We start from the raw sequence: 19,685 nt of genomic DNA on the forward strand, positions 1-19,685 counted from the left end.
TCCTTCTGTGTCCGGTTGGACTGACTTTTGACAGTGAGCCTTCAGCTGTGGAGGGGATTCCGCAGGGAACAGCCGAGAAAGTTGCGCCGAGGAGAGGAGGAATCGAGCCGGTTCGAGGCGGGCGGCAGCGGACGTCCCGGGCAGACGCGGAGCGGCGACTCCCGGCCCCTCTCCGGGGTTCCGGTAAGTGCCGGCGATTGGGAGTCTCAGGGACATTTATGAGATGCTCAGGAGCGGGGGGATTAGCGGTTCCTTTCTGCTGCTGTCTTTCCATCTACCCTCCACGTGATGGGGTTGCGTTGCTTTTATATATGTGTTTGTTTCAAGCATTTCACGTGTACGGTTTGGACCATCTATGCGTGCAGCTGCCTTGGCCCTCGCGCTGCCGTCTCCCCCCGGGAGTGGGGATTCCATCTTTCGTGGTGGCATCCTTACGGGGTTGAGATGTGTGTGTGTGTGTGTGTATGTGTGTGTGTGTATGTATGCACGCACACTTTAGGAATGTAAGGTATATGTGGGCTATGCTGAAGTATATGCAGCCCCGATTCAAATGTGTAAACCGTTCCATAGGATTAAGAATCATCATAGCTGAGCCTGGAAAATATTCCCCAATTAACTAAGGCCTTTTTTTTCCTCACGGATTCTTGCGTCCTTTTTAATTCTTCCTTATATGACATACCTTGCCTCAGCTGAATATTTTTCTATTTTTTTTCCCCTCTCATTCCTTCTGGCTATGTTCTAATGACCTCTGAGTAATGCTCACCGTCTTTTCCTCATTTCCAGATTTCTCAATTATAGACTTCTCTAGTTTATTGAGGTGCCAGAAACCTGTTCCTTTATTCTGTTCTCTCTTCTCTGTAGGTTTCTCGAAATAAGAAAGTGATTGCCTTTCATGCAATATGTGAAGAGTAGGCCCTAGTCCAATCATGAAAACTAACTATGCTATGATAATTCATTTTCTTTAAACAGGGTACATTGTGATGCTCTGAATTTCTTTAATGTTCCCTCAACCTCTGCCAAACCAGGACATTAACCAGTATAAATTCTTTATTTATGCCCCTTAAATAAGCATCTAATTCAATGGCTTTTAAGATCTGAGGAATATTTATTCACATCATCCTTCAAGTTAGTCTCTTCTGATGCAGCAGTTGAACCCACATACTTTGAGTCTCTTTATATTCCACTATTCACGCATTATTGAAATCTCGGTTTTATTTATTTGAGATTTATATTTTATGTTAATTTTGTTTACAAGCAGAGTAATACCAGATATAATTGTCATTTATAGATCTTTTTGGGAGTTGGCGTTATCATTTTGATTTATATGCCAGAAGAAATCATTTTTGAATAACTAGCTATTTAAAAATTTTAATGATAAAATGTGATAATAGGTAAGTCTGTACTTCATAAGTCTTTTTTTTTTTTTTAATTCAGCGGATTTTATCACCTCTGGAAGGAGGCCTTTTGTAACTCTCTGCTTTGAGAAGGGCCTTTATTGTGTTGGACACCTGTAGGTAACACTGGGGGAGATACATATTTCCTCAAGCAGGAGTGAGCTTTCATGAAACAAGTCCAGACATGTCTACCCAATTGATAGCACTTATTTTTCTCTTTATATTGCTGATTTCCTTTATTCAGATGTTTTGATACCCTCTTCCACCTTTTCTTTTCTGAACTAGCAGCATGTTTGTGGCAGTTTGGCACTACTATGACCCTGTACAGATGGTATGTGTAGTCTCTTAACATTATAAATTATTATAATTAGATAAACTTTTAAAAAAAATACTGTCTCCTTAGTTTCCTCTTTTTGAGATGTTCATATCAGTCTTTGCTTCCAGATGTGTTTGCTTGCATTAATTAACAGAAATAATATAATTGTAGTTAACTCGACTTTTTAAATGTTCTAAATCTGTATTGCTTTTCTTTATATTCCCAGAGATATGGGCAACATATGTCAGCATAAGAATCAACTAATATTATTTTTAATGTAAATATTATGATCATTGTAAAGTATTGTTAAATACCATTTCTAGTAATTTATGTCTTTTGCTCTTAACTACATTATTTTCCTATTGCACAGATTTCTTCTGCTGCCCCCAAACCCTGAATTTTGTACAAAAAGTTGTTGCTTAATTGCAACTTCTAGGCTCTGTGTACTTATCAAATGTGGGAAAGGAACTTCTCAAGATTTACTTGATTCATTTTAGTAAATCTATTATTTCTGTAAAATGTACACATTTCCATTGTACGTGGAAAATTTCAGTTCAGTATTTCAGCAGCTTAAAAAAAGCAATATTCTGTTACCAAGAAAAGAGGTTTTATTATTGAGAGACTGGAGGTAATAGTGGATTTTGAAATAAGGTTTTCGATTTGGGTTACTTAGAATCTTTGGAACTTATAGTGTGTATGGTTCATTTTGGAATACTCAGAGTTAGAAAATGCCATCTGGGTGGAAGGCAGGAGGGATCATGGATAAAGACTGAGAGCTAGTCGAACATAGTGTGTCTTTTCTGAGTGAAGTAAAATAGAGACTTTCCATTTTTTTTAAAAAGAAGGGGAAAGAAGTAGCCTGAAGACTGAGGAACTGGAATTATATTCTGGCTGAAGGTAGTGTGATCCATTACCCCACTGGACATTTGCTTGATAACTTACTTTGTACAGGTAATTTATCTCTAGGGGAAGAGAAAATATTTTAATTTTACAGGGGACTAAAGAGTATAGTCCAAGTCTATGGGAAAGGGATCCTAACCTCTTGGGCCTACAGGGAGCATGCAAGCAGGCTGAGTATGGACTGATGTGATCTGGAAAAGGCTGTCCTGGCTGCAGGGGACTGTGCTTCTCAGCCCTAGCTAATTGTTCCCCGTGTAGAAACATGGGCCAAGTGTTACCAGACCGTCCCTTTATCAAGAGAAGCCAGGAATCTCTCGGTTTTTAAAATGTTGACATCTAATTCAATTTAAAAAATGAAAGCAAAACAAAGCACAACATGGCTGTGGCTGCATACGGCCTACAGGCCGTCTGCTTGCAGTCTCTTTGCTGAACAGAATCATTGGGTCAACTATTTAAATATTACTAGTTGATTAGAAGGAACACTTTTATTTATTTCTGTCATGTAGTAACTGGATTAGTTACTCCTGGAGTTCCTTGATATTTTAGCTAGTGTTAGAAGTGCTTTAAGGATTCTGAGATGTGATACACTTTATTTCATTCTTTTTGACATAGTTTGGATTAGAAAGACTAGTTCGAATGGAAAGGAAACATTTGCTAAGGTTCTTAGCTGATGATTTTGTCTGTGCAAAATTAAAATCAAGAGTGTTTAAGTGTAATTGTGTCTGAGGTAAGGGGTCTGGTTTAGGTGACCTTTGATGTCCATTTCATCTGTGTGACTTTTAGATTTAATTAGCCATGGATACATTGCTATTAATGTTCAGGGCCAGAGGGATAGCAGTTGGAACTGTGCCAAGCAAAATAAAGCAGGCAGGGAAAGTCTGCGAGATGAGGCAAAAGGGAAGAAGTCCCAAAGATGGGTTTGGAGAAGTAGAGGAAAGGGCCAGATGGTGTGGTTATTTACTTGTATTGCTATGTCTGAGATTACATTTTTAAGTGAGTATATTTTTTTTTTTCCTGTCGATTCAGATCTGAAGACCTGACTTCTTATCCTCCACTGGATTATGCCCAAGGTTTTCCTATCCAATGATCCTCTTGCAACAGGCTGGGCTTCTACCGCCTAAGCGGCCTTCATCATCTCCTCCTATGTCAGTGGCCACCAGGTCTACGGGAACCTTACAGCTTCCGCCACAGAAACCTTTTGGTCAAGAGGCTTCCTTGCCTCTGGCAGGGGAAGACGAGTTACCTAAGGGAGGAGAACAAGACTCTGCCCTGGAGGAGCTATGTAAGCCCCTATACTGCAAACTCTGCAATGTTACCTTGAACTCAGCGCAGCAAGCGCAGGCTCATTATCAGGTAAGGAAGAAAAAATGAGGCATTTAGAGGGGAGCACATTTTTGGGAGTTGCGCATTTAGGAATTCTCTCTCCAGATAGTATGCCTACAATAATCAACATGGTTTAGTGAATAAGTATTTGTTTGTTTGATTAAAAGCATAATGTTCTTAATCTAAAAGAAAGCATTATTTTTTGCAGAGAGAAGTCTGCACTTAGCTATGTGGCATTTGATAACTTATGATTCTTTGTAGGCAAATAAGAATAATCTTTGTAGTGTTCAAACCTGGGGTCCTAAGGAGAACAGGTATTTGAAACATGTAAAACTCAATTCAGTGTCAAAATTGTTTAGAAGAATTAGTTTTACAAATATTCTCTAATAGCTGGTACAATGTATCAGTTTAAGGTAATCTCTGTGTATGAATCTTATGCTTTCCCTTTTTGATCAGAAAGAGAAAGTACAATGTTTCTTTTTGTTTTAGATTGTTGCCTGTATAAAATTAAATAATTTCTTATTTTGGAGGAAAGGGACCTAAGAAGTAATTGAGGCCAAACCCCACTGAATGAAAGGCTGCCTTCTGGGTCATCATTGATTTGACTATTTATGCTCTTCATGAATATCTCCAGTAATGAAGCAGCATGGTAGATAGCTGACTGTTACTAAGTTATGTCTTCTTTTGTGCCACTGTAACTTTCTCCAACTTAAGCAGTTTTTATTTTCTCTGAGTGTAAGTTTGTTATTATTTGTTTAAAATTCTGATCTCAAGGAGTGATAATTGTGCTACCTTGTGATTGTAGATCAGAAGTATTTTATGATGACTTGTTTTCTCTGGGATTTAGGAGAAAACATATATTGCTTCTCTGAAGTTCCCTTTGGTTTGGTTTTGCCCTTGAGTGCGAAGAGTTGAGTTAATTTTATCCCTCAGATCTTGGCACATTCAACATTGGTCCTTAAAGGCTTCTTTCTGGTTTTATTTTATGGTTTTCCCTTTTTACCAATCCCCACTCTCCATCACTCCATGTGCCTTCCCTCCCCACCCACACCACATGGTTTGATATGGGCTCTTCTTTTCCCTGTCTTCCCCATTCAAGCGGAACCTATTAGGATGGTCCATCTCAAACCCAGGCCTCTATGTTAGCTTCTTTCTTCATTTTATTCTTATGGAATGTTCAGTTTTATAGCCTAGGATTCAGTCCTTGGGTACCACCTTGAAAAATCAAGCCTGGATTCTAAGTTTTTGGGTTTTATTTGTATAAAGCCCTAAAATAATCATAACCTTGGGAGCAAATCTCCTTTGTACCATATGGATATACCTTTTAAGGAAGAGTTGTGTACTTTTATGAGGGAAAACTTGGGGCATGTGTGATTTTAATATGCATGTGCATGGGTTATATATAGACGTCAAGCCTTTTTTCCTCCCAGTGTGGCTTTGTGACTATAGACAGTGATGGATGCTTCTGGTTATGCATAGCAAGAATTCAGTTTGATGCAAAGTTACTGGCTGATAAGGCTGAACTAGATAAGAAACAGGATCTACATTTAGGTTGTTTCTTATATAGTACATTTTTGTGTGTTTGTTCTTAATTTATTAGTTGATAAGATTATGAATTATACTTAATTCTAGTTTCCTCAGTGACACAGTGAATAAGTAAATTAGGAAATATGAGAAACAGGAAGTAAAATTTAGGTAACTTCCTCAATAATCAGAATTTTTAAGTAGCTAAGTTGAAGAAGGGCAGCCTATTCTATTTTGTTTTAAATGGAATTTTATTGAGATGTATTCACAAAACATACAGTCCTTCAAAGTGTATAATCTGTTGTTCATAGTTGTGCATTGATGACCACAGTCAATCACTGAACATTTTCATTACTCCAAAAAATAAGATAAAAATTAGAATAAAAGAGAACATCAAAAACATTCCATTCCCTTCCTCCCCTCATTGTTTATTTACTTTTTTTCAATACTCATTCATAGTTTTTGTTAACTTTATCAAAAAATTAAAAAAAATACAATAAAAAAAATTTCAAACAAAACCAAAACAAAGGAATTAGAAAAAAACAACCTAAAATAACTACATTGCTTCCAACATGCTCCTATCCTACCCCAAGAAAATAGACTATAACCCAACAAAGGAATAAGAAAAACAAAATAACCTAAAATAACTACATTTCTGCAAACTTGTTCCTACCATACCCCTCAGAAATTAACAAACCATAGTCATTCCTGAGCATTTCCAGAACATTAAGTTTACCCTCCGTGACTTATCTGTTCTTATTAGATTATTGTTCCCCCTTCACTATTTGCTGTCTGTTGCTAGGTGCCCTACATTCTACAATATAAATCGTTTATTTTATATTTACTTTCTACAATATAAACCATTTATTTTACATTTTTCACAGTGTTCACATTAGTGGTAACATACAGTGTGCCTGACTTATTTTGCTCAGCATTATGTCTTCAGGGTTCATCCATGTTGTCATATGTTTCACGACATCGTTCTTTCTTACTGCTGCATAGTATTCAATTGTGTATATATACCACATTTTGTTTATCCACTCATCTGTTGAAGGACATTTGCATTGTTTCCATCTCTTGGCAATTGTGAATATTGCTGCTGTGAACACTGGTGTGCAGATATCTGTTTGTGTCACTGCTTTCAGATCTTCTGGGTATGTAACGAGAAGTGCAATTGCACTTCTATATCTAGGGTAACTCTATATCTAGTTTTCTAAGAAATTGCCAGATTTCCAGAGTGGCTGAACCATTATACAGTCCCACCAACAATAAATAAGAGTTCCAATTTCTCCACATGCTCTCCAGCATTTGTAGTTTCCTGTTTGTTTAATGGCAGCCATTCTAATTGGTGTGAGATGGTATCTCATTGTGGTTTTAATTTGCATCTCTCTAATAGCTAGTGAAGCTGAACATTTTTTCATGTGTTTCTTGGCCATTTATATTTCCTCTTCAGAGAACAGTCTTTTCCTATCTTTTGCCCATTTTATAATTGGGCTGTCTGTACTATTGCCATTAAGTTGTAGGATTTCTTTATATATGCAAGATATCAGTCTTTTGTCAGATACAAGGTTTCCAAAAATTTTTTCCCATTGAGTTGGCTGCCTGTTTACCTTTTTGACAAATTCCTTTGAGGTACAGAAATTTCTAAGTTTGAGGAGTTCCATTTATTTATTTTTTCTTCTGTTGCTTGTGCTTTGGGTGCAAGGTCTAGGAAGTGACCGCCTAATACAAGGTCTTGAAGATGTTTCCTACATTTTCTTCTAGGAGTTTTTTGGTACTTTCTTTTATATTGAGGTCTTTGATCCACTTTGAGTTAATTTTTGTGCAGGGTGTGAGGTAAGGGTCCTCTTTCATTCTTGTAGATATGGATATCCAACTCTCCCAGCCCCATTTGTTGAAAAGACTGTTATGTCCCAGTTCAGTGGCTTTGGGGGTCTTATCAAAGATCGGTCAGCCATAGATCTGGGGGTCTATCTCTGAATTCTCAATTCGATTCCATTGATCAGTATGTCTATCTTTGTGCCAGCACCATGCTGTTCTGACTACTGTGGCTTTATAATAGGCTTCAAAGTCATGAGTATAAGTCCTCCCACTTTGTTTTTCTTTTTTAGAGTGTTTTTAGCAACTCAGGGCATCTTCTCTTTCCAAATAAATTTGATAACTAGCTTTTCCAAGTCTGCAAAGTAGGTTGTTGGAATTTTGGTTGGGATTGCATTGAATCTGTAGATGAGTTTGGGTAGAATTGACATCTTAATGACTTTTAGCCTTCCTATCCATGAACATAGAATATTTTTCCATCTTTTAAGGTCCTTTTCTATTTCTTTTAGTAGAGTTATGTAGTTTTCTTTGTATAGGTCTTTTACATCTTTGGTTAAGTTTATTCCTAGGTACTTGATTTTTTTAGTTGCTATTGAAAATGGTATCTTTTTCTTGAGTGTCTCTTCACTTCATTCATTTCTAGCATATAGAAACATTACTGTCTTATGAGCATTAATCTTGTATCCCGCTACTTTGCTAAATTTATTAGCTCTAGTAGCTGTATCGTGGATTTCTCAGGGTTTTCCAGATATAAGATCGTATCATCTGCAAATAATGACAGTTTTACTTCTTCCTTTCCAATTTGGATGCCTTTTATTCTTTGTCTTGCTGGATTGCTCTGGCTAGCACTTTTAGCACAAGTTGAATAACAGTGGTGACAGCAGATGTCCTTGTCTCATTCCTGATCTTAGAGGGAAGGCTTTCAGTCTCTTGGCATTGAGTACTATGCTGGCTGTGGGTTTTTCATAGATGCCTTTTATCATATTGAGGAAGTTTCCTTCAATTCCTACCTTTTGAAGTGTTTTTATCAAAAAGGGATGTTGGATTTTGTTGAATGCTTTTTCAGCATCTATTGAGATGATCATTTGATTTTTCCCTTTTGATTTGTTAATGTGTTGTGTTACATTGATTTTCTTATGTTGAACCATCCTTGCATGCCTGGAATGAACCCCACTTGTTCATGGTGTATGATTTTTTCAATGTGTCTTTGGATTTGATTTGCAAGTATTTTGTTGAGAATTTTTGTGTCTGTATTTATTAGGGAGATTGGCCTGTAGTTTTCCTTTCTTGTAGCATCTTTACCTGGTTTTGGTATTAGAGTGATGTTAGCTTCATAAAATGAGTTAGGTATTTTTCCATATTCTTCCATGTTTTGAAAGAGTTTAAGTAAGATTGGTGTCAGTTCTTTTTGGAAAGTTTGGTAAAATTTCCCTGTGAAGCTGTCTGGCCCTGGACATTTATTAGTGGGAATCTTTTGGATGACTGATTGGATCTCTTTGCTTGTTGTTGGTTGGTTGAGGTCTTCTGTTTCTTCTCTGGGCATTCTAGGTTGTTCAATTTCCAGGAAATTGTCCATTTCCTCTACATTATCTAGTTTGTTGGCATACATTATCCAGTTTGTTGTTCATAGTATCCTCTTATAATTTTTAAAATTTCTTCAGGATCCTCAGTAATGTCACCTATCTCATTTATTATTTTGTTTATTTGGGTCTTCTCTCTTTTTGATTTTGTCAGTCTAGCTAGGGCCTTGTCAATCTTGTTGATCTTCTCAAAGAACCAACTTTTGGTGTTATTTATTCTCTCTTTTTTTTTTGTTCTTGATGTCATTTATTTCTGTTTAATCCTTGTTATTTCTTTTCTACTTGGTTTAGGATTGGTTTGCTTTTCATTTTCTAGCTTCTTCAGTTGTTCCACTAGTTCTTTGATTTTTAGCTCTTTCTTCCTCTTTAATGTATGCATTTAGCGCTATAAATTTCCCCCTCAATACTGCTTTTGCTGCATCCCATAAGTTTTTTTTTTAATTTCATTTTGAAATAAATTTAAAGTTATAGGAACAGTTGCAAAAACAATACAAACCCCATACACAGAACTCCAGCATTCCCTGACCCCCCTCCCCCAATATCCCGATCTACTAACTTTAACATGTAGTCACACTGCTATTTGTTTCCCTCCCTCCCTGCCTCCCTATCTATCATCCATCATCTATTGCTCTGTCTTCTGAGCATATGAGAGCTAGCTACACACATCCTTGAACAAACACTATAATTCACATATACAATTCCCACAAACAAGAACATTCTTTTATGCAATCCCATTAAGCGCAGCTAAGAAGTATAAGAGATTCAACAATGATACAAAGCTTACATTCTATATTTCCTTTTACTTATGTCTCAAATGTGTCCCTTTGAGCCTCCTGTCCTCCATCCTCAGATCCCATCCAGGTTCATTCTTGGCATTCAATTGTCATCTATTTAGACTGTCTTTTGTTTTTTTTTTCCTCAATTGTGGAAACATATATACAGCCTAAATCTTCCCATTCCACCCCCTCCCTAGCCTTCCATTAGTGGGATTAATCACATTTAGAATGTTGTAATGCTATCACCTTCCCAGCATCCATTACTAGAAATTTCCCTTTACCTCAAACAGCAACCCTACACTCGTTTCTTAAGTCCTCCTTGCCCTTTCCCGCATTTCTCTTAACCCAAACTACTTTTCATCTCTACGGTCATATTCTCTGATAATTTCTTTGTGTTTACTGTGGGGCTTAAAATTAAACTCTTAAATCCATAGCAATCTTGTTTTTCTTTGATACGAACTTAATTTCAACTGACACGTAAACTATGTACCTATACTTCTCTGTTCCCCCACCTTTATATAGTTCTTGTCAAAAATTACATATTTTGCATTGAGTTCAAAACCACTGATTTGTCATTAGAGTTTGTGTATTTTATATCATAGGAAGTAAATAGTGGAGTTACAATTCAAAAGTTATTGACTTCTATTTGTATTCCATTGTAGTCAGAGATTGTGCTTTGAATATGTTCAATTGTTTTTTTTTTTTTTTTTAATTTATTGAGGCTTGTTTTATGTCCCATAATATGGTCCATTCTGGAGAAAGATCCGTGATCACGAGAGAAAAATGAGTGTCCTGGTGATTTGGGATGTAAGGTTCTGTATATGTCTGTTAAAATTCTCTATATCTCTCTCTCCTTTCTTTGTTTCTCTGTTGGTAGGGCTCCCTTTAGTATCTGAAGTAGGGCAGGTCTTTTATTGGCAAAGTCTCTCAGCATTTGTCTGTCTGTGAAAAATTTAAGCTCTCCCTCAAATTTGAAGGAGAGTTTTGTTGGATAAAGTATTCTTGGTTTGAAATTTTTCTCTCTCAGAGTTTTAAATATGTCATGCCACTGCCTTCTCGCCTCCATGGTGGTCGGTTAGTAGTCACAACTTAGTCTTTTGTTGTTTCCTTTGTATGTGGTGAATTGCTTTTCTCTTGCTGCTTTCAGAACTTGCTCCTTCTCTTCAGTATTTGAGAGTCTGATCAGAATATGTCTTGGAGTGGGTTTATTTGGATTTATTCTATTTGGAGTTCGCTGGGCATTTATGGTTTGTGTATTTATATTGCGTAGAAGGTTTGGAAGTTTTCCCCAACAGTTTCTTTGAATACTCTTTCTAGACCTTTACCCTTCTCTTCCCCTTCTGGGACATCAATGAGTCTTAAGTTTGGACGTTTTATTTTATCTGTCATATCCCTGTGATCCTTTTCAATTTTTTCAATTTTTTTCTCCATTCTTTCTTTTGTTCTTTCATTTTATGTTCTTTAGACCTGTAAGACACTGAGTTGTTGTTCAGCTTCCTCTAATCTTGTATTATGAGTATCCAGAGTCTTTTTAATTTGGCCAACAATTTCTTTTATTTCCATAAGATCTTCTATTTTTTTTATTTAGTCTTGCAATTTCTTCTCTATGCTCTTCCATGGTCTTCTTCATGTCTTTTATATCCTGTGCCATGTTTTCATTCCTTGATTGTAATTGTTTGATTAATTGTGCCAAGTACTGTGTCTCTTCTGATATTTTGATTTGGGTGTTTGGGATGAGGTTCTCCATATCGTCTGGTTTTATCACATGCATTAAGATTTTCTGTTGTTTTTGGCCTCTTGGTATTTGCTTTGCTTGATAGGGTTCTTTCAAGTTGTAAAAAAAAATCAATCTAATTTTTCAGAAATACAAGTTGGTGGCGTACACTTTCTTCAGCTAACCAGCAGATGGTGTCTGCGAGTCACCTATACCCCTCAAGTCAGTTGTCCCCAACTCTGTCTCTGTAGTGTGTGGGGAAATGATTTTTGTGGGGTTCAGTTGGTGAACTCAGTTTGGGTTTGTTGTTGGAGCTGTCCGCCCTGAACATGGGGCTTGTGTCTGGGTGGTCAGCGAGGCAGGGCAGCTTTAATATTCAAACCTCCCAGGTGTTCCTGGAGATTCAAGGCTGTTGCAAGAGTCTAAGCCTTCATTTCAGTTTTGCCCCAGATTTTCTCTGTCGCTGACCCACAAACCACTGGCATTGATGTAGCATCCCTGGGTTTTCCGAGCGGTCCCCCCTTCTCAGCTGTGATTTTCCAGGACCTCTGCTGAGGGAAGGCTGTGCTATGTCACTAGTGCATGTTGTCCCTCAGGGGAAGCCCTGGGCCGCCAGGCTGTGCAGGAGTGCTCTCTGCCTGATGCAAAGATTAGCCTATAGTTCTTGACTGGTGAAAGTTCTGAATGAAAGGCAGGTAGTAGAGCTGGGCCCCATCCCTTTCCTCTTAGAGAAGATAGATGCCTTAGGGGGAGGTCATTAGCATTTCAGTGGTCTCTCTCTGCCTGTGCCACAGCCCTGTCTGGGTCACAGAACTGGGAACTGAAAATGGCCGAGGCTTTCTCCACTGAGTCGAAAAAGGAACAGAGCTAGTCTGAGGCGACACTCTGGCTCTCCAAGGTCAGTTGTCACCCAAAGCCTCTGTCTACTTGTTGGGGATTCGTACCTTGTAGTGAGCAGTTCACACTCGCTAATTAAAACTCCCAGTTGAAGCTCAGCTGAGCTATATTTGCTTGCTGGGAGAAAGCTTCTCTCTGGCACCAGGAGGCTTTGTAGCTTGGGCTGTGGGGGAGGGGTCTCCCGATTTGGATCCACAGTTTTTACTTACAGGTTTTATGCTGTGGTCTCGGGCATTCCTCCCAATTCAGGTTAGTGTATGATGAGTAGATGGTCACGTTTGTCCCCCTGCAGTTATTCTGGATTATTTACTAGTTGTTTCTGGTGTTTTTTAGTTGTTCCAGGGGGACTACTTAGCTTCCACTCCTCTCTATGCTGCCATCTTAGATCCTCTGCATCTCATAAGTTTTGATATGTTGTGTTTATATTTCCCTTTGTCTATATATTTAGCAGTTTCTCTTGCCATTTCTTCTTTAACCCACTGATTGTTTAGGAGTGTGTTGTTTAACCTCCAGGTATTTGTGAATTTTGTAAGTATCTGATGGTTGACTTCTAATTGTTTTCCATTGTGATCAGAGAATGTGCTTTGAATAATTTCAGTCTTTTTAAACTTATCGAGGCTTGTTTTATGGCCCAGCATATGACCTATTCTGGAGAACGTTCCGTGAGCACTAGAGAAGAATGTGTATCCTGGTGATTTGGGATGTAATGTTCTATATATGTCTTGTTAATTCAAATTCATTTATTAGATTGTTGAAGTTTTCATTTTCCTTATTGGTCCTCTGTCTGGTTGATCTATCTGTAGGAGAGAGTGATGTATTGAAGTCTCCTACAATTATTGTGGAAACATCCATTGCTTCCTTTAGTTTTGCCAGTGTTTGTCTCATGTATTTTGGGGCACCTTGATTGGGTGCATAAACATTTATGATTGTTATTTCTTCTTGTTGAATTGCCCCTTTTATTAGTATATAGTGGCCTTCTTTGTCTCTCATAATATCCTTGCATTTAAAGTCTATTTTATCTGAGATTAATATTGCTACTCCTTCTTTCTTTTGGCTGTAGCTTGCATGGAATATTTTTTCCCATCCTTTCACTTTCAGTTTCTTTGTGTCCCTGTATCTAAGATGAGTGTCTTGTAAGCAACATATTGATGATTCATATTTTTAATCCAGTCTGTCAATCTATATCTTTTAATTTGGGAGTTTAATCCATTCACATTCAGTGTTATTACTGTGGAGGTGTTTCTTGAATCAGCCATCCTATCCTTTGGTTCTTGTTCATGAGATACATTTTTTCCCTCTCTCTCTTTATTTCCTTTTGTACCCTTACTAGATATCTTTAGTTCCGAACCCCTCTTCATACCTCTTTCTCCTTTGTTTGTTTCTCTGCCTGTAGGGCTCCCTTTAGTATCTCAAGTAGGGCAGGTCTCTTGTTAGCAAATTCTCTCAGCATTTGTTTGTCTGTGAAGATTTTAAGCTGTCCCTCAAATTTGGAGGAGTGCTTTGCTGGTTAAAGAATTCTTGGTTTGCAGTTATTCTCTTTCAGAATTTTAAATATGTCATACCACTGCCTTCTAACCTCCATGGTGGCTGCTGAGTAGTCACTGCTTAGTCTTATGTTGTTTCCCTTGTATGTGCTGAATTGCTTCTCTCTTGCTGCTTTCAGAACTTGCTCCTTCTCTTCAGCATTTGACATACTGAACAGAATATGTCTCCGAGTGGGTTTGTTTGGACTTATTCTGTTTGGAGTTCTTTGAGCGTCTTGATTTGCATATTTATGTTATTTAGAAGGGTTGGGAAGTTTTCCCCAACAATTTCTTTGAATACTCTTCCTAGACCTTTACCCTTCCCTTCCCCTTCTGGAACAGCAGTGATTCTTATATTTGTGTGCTTTATGTTGTCCATCATATCCCTGAGATCCATTTCGAATTTTTTTATTTTTTTCTCCATTCTTTCTTTTTTACTTTCACTTTCCATTTTGCACTCTGCCAATTCACTTATTCTTTCCTCACCTTCCTCTAATCTAGTACTATGTATATCCAGAATCTTTTTAATTTGATCAAGAATTTCTTTTATTTCCATAAGATCATCTATCTTTTATTTACTCTTGCAAATTCTTCTTTATGCTCTTCTAGGGTCTTCTTCATGTTCTTTATATCCTGTGCCATGATGTTGTTTGTGATTATTTCTTTGATTAATTGCTCCAAGTACTGTGTCTCCTCTGATTTTTTGATTTGTGTGTTTGGGTTTGGGTTATCCATATCTTTTGGTTTCTTCATATGCTTTAAAATTTTCTGTTGTTGTTGGCCTCTTGGCATTTGCTTATCTTGATAGGGTTCTTTTAGAATATGTAGGCTTATTTGAACAATTATCTCTAATTTATCAGAGCTATAGCTTGGTGGAGTGCACTTTCCCTGACTTACCAACAGATGGTGCCCCTGAACCCCCTATTACCCTCAAGCCAGTACTCCCCAAATTCGTCTGTTTGGCAAGTGGGGGTCCAAATCTTGTAGGGATCCGATCAGTGTATTAAATTTCCATGTGTACTTGATGCAGCCAGCCCTGAAGGTGGGGATTGTGCCCTGTGCAGTTAGAGAGAGAAGGTGGCTTTAAGACTAAAATCTCCCAGCCATTCCAGGAGACTTAAAGCTGTTGCATGCGTCCAACCGTTTGGCTCAGACTCCCCACAGTCTCTCTGCTGCGGGCCCGTAAGTGCCTGGGATTGGTGTAGGGGACTTGGGACTTCCGTGCAGGACCCTGCCTCCAAGCCATGCCCTCCATGGGCCTCAGCCAAGGAAGATTGTGCAATGTGACAGGCAAGAGGAATCCCATAGGGATGCTATGGCTGCGATGCTGCACAGGGATGTCCCCAGCCCACTGAAAAGATGGCTGTACGGGGTGTGGTAATTTCCCACTTGCGCGGACCTCTGCCTTCCTAACTCTGGGACAGCTGTCTGTGGGTGTGCTAAAGGCTGTCGTCCATGCCATATATTGAGGCGGGTGCCCAGGGCATAGAAAGCACTCCCCACTTTGCTCGACTGTGTGGCTGCTTTTGGGGTTTTTAAACTAATCTGTCTCCAAACACCAACCCCTGGTTTCTCCCCACCACAGCATGGCTGGTGTTTCCTTAGCAGCCTCGCTCACTTGTTTCTGAATGTAGACTCTCAGTTTCACCAAGTGCACAGTCCCTGTGGATTTAGCAGACCTTGTACTATTGGTACAATGCGGGAACTGGTATTCTGGAGCACTTTCTGTCTTTTATCTAGTGTTTTTCATAGAGAAGTATTTTGCTCTGTTTCCCCTAATCCGCTATCTTGGATCTCCCCCAGCCAATTTATGCAGCCCCCAAGCAGGGGAAAGATAGGGGAAAGATGATACAAGTGGGTATTAAGGAAATATATAGAACCTGATGGAAAATGAAAAACTTGGGTATAATAAAACATGTTTCTAAGCGTTTGGAAGCAAAGATTTGAATAAGGCCAATGTTACGGGCAACTCTTAAAGAAGGAAGAATTTCTTACCGAGAACCAAGGCAAAGCAAGTTATTGTATAAAAAGCACATAGCAAAAGCTAGGGTAGCATATGAATTCTTTGTGTATAACCTGGTCAGTCTCTGGAACTTTGGGTATCCGAGTGACACCTGAAACTCAGAGCTAGAACTTGGCAGCTGTGAATGTCAGTATTACCTCATACAGCCACTATTAAAAAAGCTGAAAAAGAGTTGAGACCTCAATTAGAGATATGAATGAAGCGGATCTGGTTAGGTCTAAGGCAAATCAGATCAAAGGGTAAAGGACAATATTGACTGTGTTTTAAAACTTCAACTTCTGTGTGAGACCAAGGGAAGAGATGTTTATTTGGTACAGGATCTTTATTTTCTGCAGCACACTAAATAGTTTAACTTATATGGTCAGTTTCTTCAAACACCATAATTACATGGAACTTTGAATAGAAAGTGAGATCTGGTAGGTTTGTATAGGTTAGTGTGAAATCTAAATACATATCAAAGTAATTAGATTACTTTGTAATTACTAGTAATTAGATTAGCAGAGAATGAGGATATAGTTGCAAGGCCCCCCTGGGGAACTGCAGACATGTTGGACTTTCCCACCTGGGTTGTTACTGGTGTTCTTGCAAACGTTGAGGACTGACAGTTTGGTAGGATGAGCCCTCAATCTTGGGGCATGCCTTGTGAAGCTTGTTGCTGCAAAGGAAAAGCTGACCCTACTTATAATTGTGCCTGAGAGTCTCTGCTGGAGAACCTCTTTGTTGCTCAAATGTGGCACTCTCTCTAAGCCCATACGGCAGATGAACTCACTGACCTCCCCCTTATGTGGGACCTGACTCCCAGGGGTCTGAATCTCCCTGGCAATGTGGGACATGACTCTGGGGATGAGCCTGGACACAGCATCATGGGATTGAGAAAATCTTCTTGACCAAAGGGGGATGTGAAATGAAACAAAATAAAGTTTCAGCGGCTGAGAGATTTCGAATGGAGCTGAGAGGTCATTCTGGAGGGTATTTGTATGCGCTATATAGATATCCCTTTTTAGTGTATTGGAATAGCTAGAAGGAAGTACCTGAAACTGTCAAACTGCAACCCCGTAGCCTTGATTCTTGAAGATGATTGCATAACTATGTAGCTTACGTGGTGTGACTGTGTGATGTGAAAACCTCGTGGCTCATACTCCCTTTGTCCGGTGTATGGACAGACGAGTAGAAAAATGGGGACAAAAACTAAATGAAAAATAGAGTAGGATGGGGGATGGAATGTTTGAGTGTTCTTTTTTACTTTTATTTATTTATTTATTTAGAGTAAGAAAAATGTTCAAAGTTGATTCTGGGGATGAATGCACAACTATATGATGGTAATGTGAATAACTGATTGTACACAGTGGATGATTGTAGGGTATGTGAATATATCTCAATAAAACTGTATTAAAAAAAAGCTAGAGTAGCGTTTCAGTTTGCTAATGCTCCTGGAGTGCAAAATGCCAGAAATGGATTAGCTTTTATAAAGGGGGTTTATTTAGTTACAAAGTTACAGTCTTAAGACTATAAAGTGTCCAAAGTGTAAGGCATTATCAACAGGGTACCTTCACTGAAGGAAAGCCGATGGCATTTGAAAACCTCTGTTAGCTGGGAAGGCACGTGGCTGGTGTCCACTTGCTCCCAGGTTGTGTTTCAAAATGGCATTCTCCAAAATGTCAGTGTCTGCTTCCAGAGATTTTTGGTTTGTCCCATTAGGGGACAGAAGCACGTCATGTTCCTCCCTTTAGCTAGTCTTTACCAGCTTTCTGCCTCCCAACTTGAGTCTACCCCTACTTCTTTCAGTATAATTCTACTACCTCCTGTATAAGGCTAGTTCTTTACTCTGTATTCTGAATTTCACCACCTGTCATCATCGCTTTACCTTGATCAAATTAAAAACAAGTTCAAAATTCACAAATAAATGGAAGTTAAACAACATACTCTTAAACAACCAATGGGTCAAAGAAGAAATCACAAGGGAAATTTGGAAATATCTTGAAGAAGATGAAAATTAAAAAACAACATACCAAAAGTTATGTATGGGATGCATCAAAGGCAATGCTGAGGGGGAAATTTATAGCTCTAAATGCTTATGGTTAAAAAAGTAGAAAGATCTCAAATCAGAGACTTATCCTTCTCACAACTGGAAGATCAAGAAAAGGAAGAGTAAACTAAATCCAAAGCCAGCAGAAGGAAGGAAATAACAAAGGTTACAGCAGAGATAAATGAAATAGACAATTAAAAAGTGATAGAAAGGATCAACAAAACAAAAAAAGTTGGTTCTTTGAAACGATCAATAAAATTGACAAACCTTTATCTAGACTGACAAACTGAAAAAAGACAGAGGATACTAACAACTAAAAGGAAATGAAAGGGGGGGCATTACTACCAACCCTGCAGAAACAGAAAAGATTATAAGAGGACACCCTTCTCAGTTGTATGCCAACAAATCAGCTGAATCAGTTATCAAAAACATCCCAACAAAGAAAAGTCCAGGACCACATGGCTGAATTTTACCAAACATTCTAAGAAGAGTTAACACCAGACCTGCTCAAACTCTTCCAAATTTTTGAAGAGGGATCCCTCATTCTATGACACCAATATCACCCTAATACCAAAGCCAGATAAAGATATCACAAGAAAAGGAAATTACAGACTAATATCCCTCATAAATGTGGGTACAAATATCTTTAATGAAATTCTAGCAAACTGAATCCAGTGGCACATTAAAGGAATTAGTAGACCATGATCAAGTGAGGTTTATCTCAGGAATGCAAGGGTAGTTCAACATACGGAAAGCGATGAATGTAATACACTACCTTAATAGAACAATGGTAAAAAACTACATGATCATCTCAGTTGCTGCAGAAAAGATGCTTGGCAAAAGCTAGTACCCCTTCTTGATAAAAACACTTGGAAAACTAAGTTTAGGAGGAAATTGCCTAAATATGATAAAAGGTATATATGAAGTACCTACAGCTAACATCATACTCAATGGTGAGAGACTGAAAGCTTTGCCTCTGAGATAAGTAACAAGATAAGGATGCCCACTGTCACCACTATTATTCAACATTGTACTGGAAATTCTAGCCAGAGCAGTTAGGCAAGAAAAAAAAAAAGGCATCCAAATTGGAAAGGAATTGTCTCTTCAACAAATGGTGCTGGGAATACTAGATGTCCATAAGCAAGAGTGTGAAGGTTGATTCCGTCTCACACCAGATACAAAAGTTAATTCAAAATGGATCAAAGTCCTAAATATAAGAACCAAAACAAAAAAACTTGTAGAAGAAAACATAGGGAAGCATCTTCAGGATCTTGTGTTAGGTAATGGTTTTTTAAACTTTACACACAAAACACAAGCAACAAAAGGAAAAATAAATAAATGATATCTCATCAAAATTAAAAACATTTGTGCCTCAAGAAGGATTTTGGCATGGAAGTAAAATATAACCCACACGATGGGAGAAAATATTTGGAAACCACATATCCGGTAAGGGTTTATTGTCTTATATCTCAATAACAAAAAGACAACCCAATTACAAAATGGGCAAAATACTTGAATAGACATTTTCCCAAAGAAGATTCACAAATGGGCAATAAGTACACTAATTAACATCATTAGTTATTAGGGAAGGTAAATCAAAACCACAGTAAGATAACGTTTCACATCCACTAGAATGGCTACTATTAAAAAAATGGAAAATTAGAAGTGTTGGATAGGTTGTGGAGAAATAGGAACACTCATTCATCGCTGGTGGTAATGTAAAATGGTGCCACTGCTGTGGAAGACAGTTTGACAGTTCCTCAGGAAGTTAAGTATAGAATTACCATATGACCCGGCTATCCCTTTACTAAATATATACCCAAAAGAATTGAAAGCAGGGACTCAGACAGTTACTTGCGCCCAATGTTCAT

At 38.2% G+C, this 19,685-nt stretch overlaps 1 protein-coding gene across 2 annotated transcripts in view; it reads left to right on the forward strand.

Moving 5' to 3' along the window:
* ZMAT3 (zinc finger matrin-type 3) overlaps nucleotides 1-19,685 on the forward strand; it is a 45,977-nt gene continuing 26,292 nt past the window's right edge. For both annotated transcript variants that reach the window (XM_037840246.1, XM_037840252.1), the window contains exons 1-2: nucleotides 1-183; nucleotides 3,637-3,963. In XM_037840246.1, coding sequence (XP_037696174.1) covers nucleotides 3,694-3,963 — 270 coding nt within the window. In that variant the 5' untranslated portion in view covers nucleotides 1-183; nucleotides 3,637-3,693. The remainder of the gene's footprint in view (nucleotides 184-3,636; nucleotides 3,964-19,685) is intronic.

This window comes from Choloepus didactylus, chromosome 1 (assembly GCF_015220235.1).
Source record: "Choloepus didactylus isolate mChoDid1 chromosome 1, mChoDid1.pri, whole genome shotgun sequence".
NCBI lineage: Eukaryota > Metazoa > Chordata > Mammalia > Pilosa > Megalonychidae > Choloepus > Choloepus didactylus.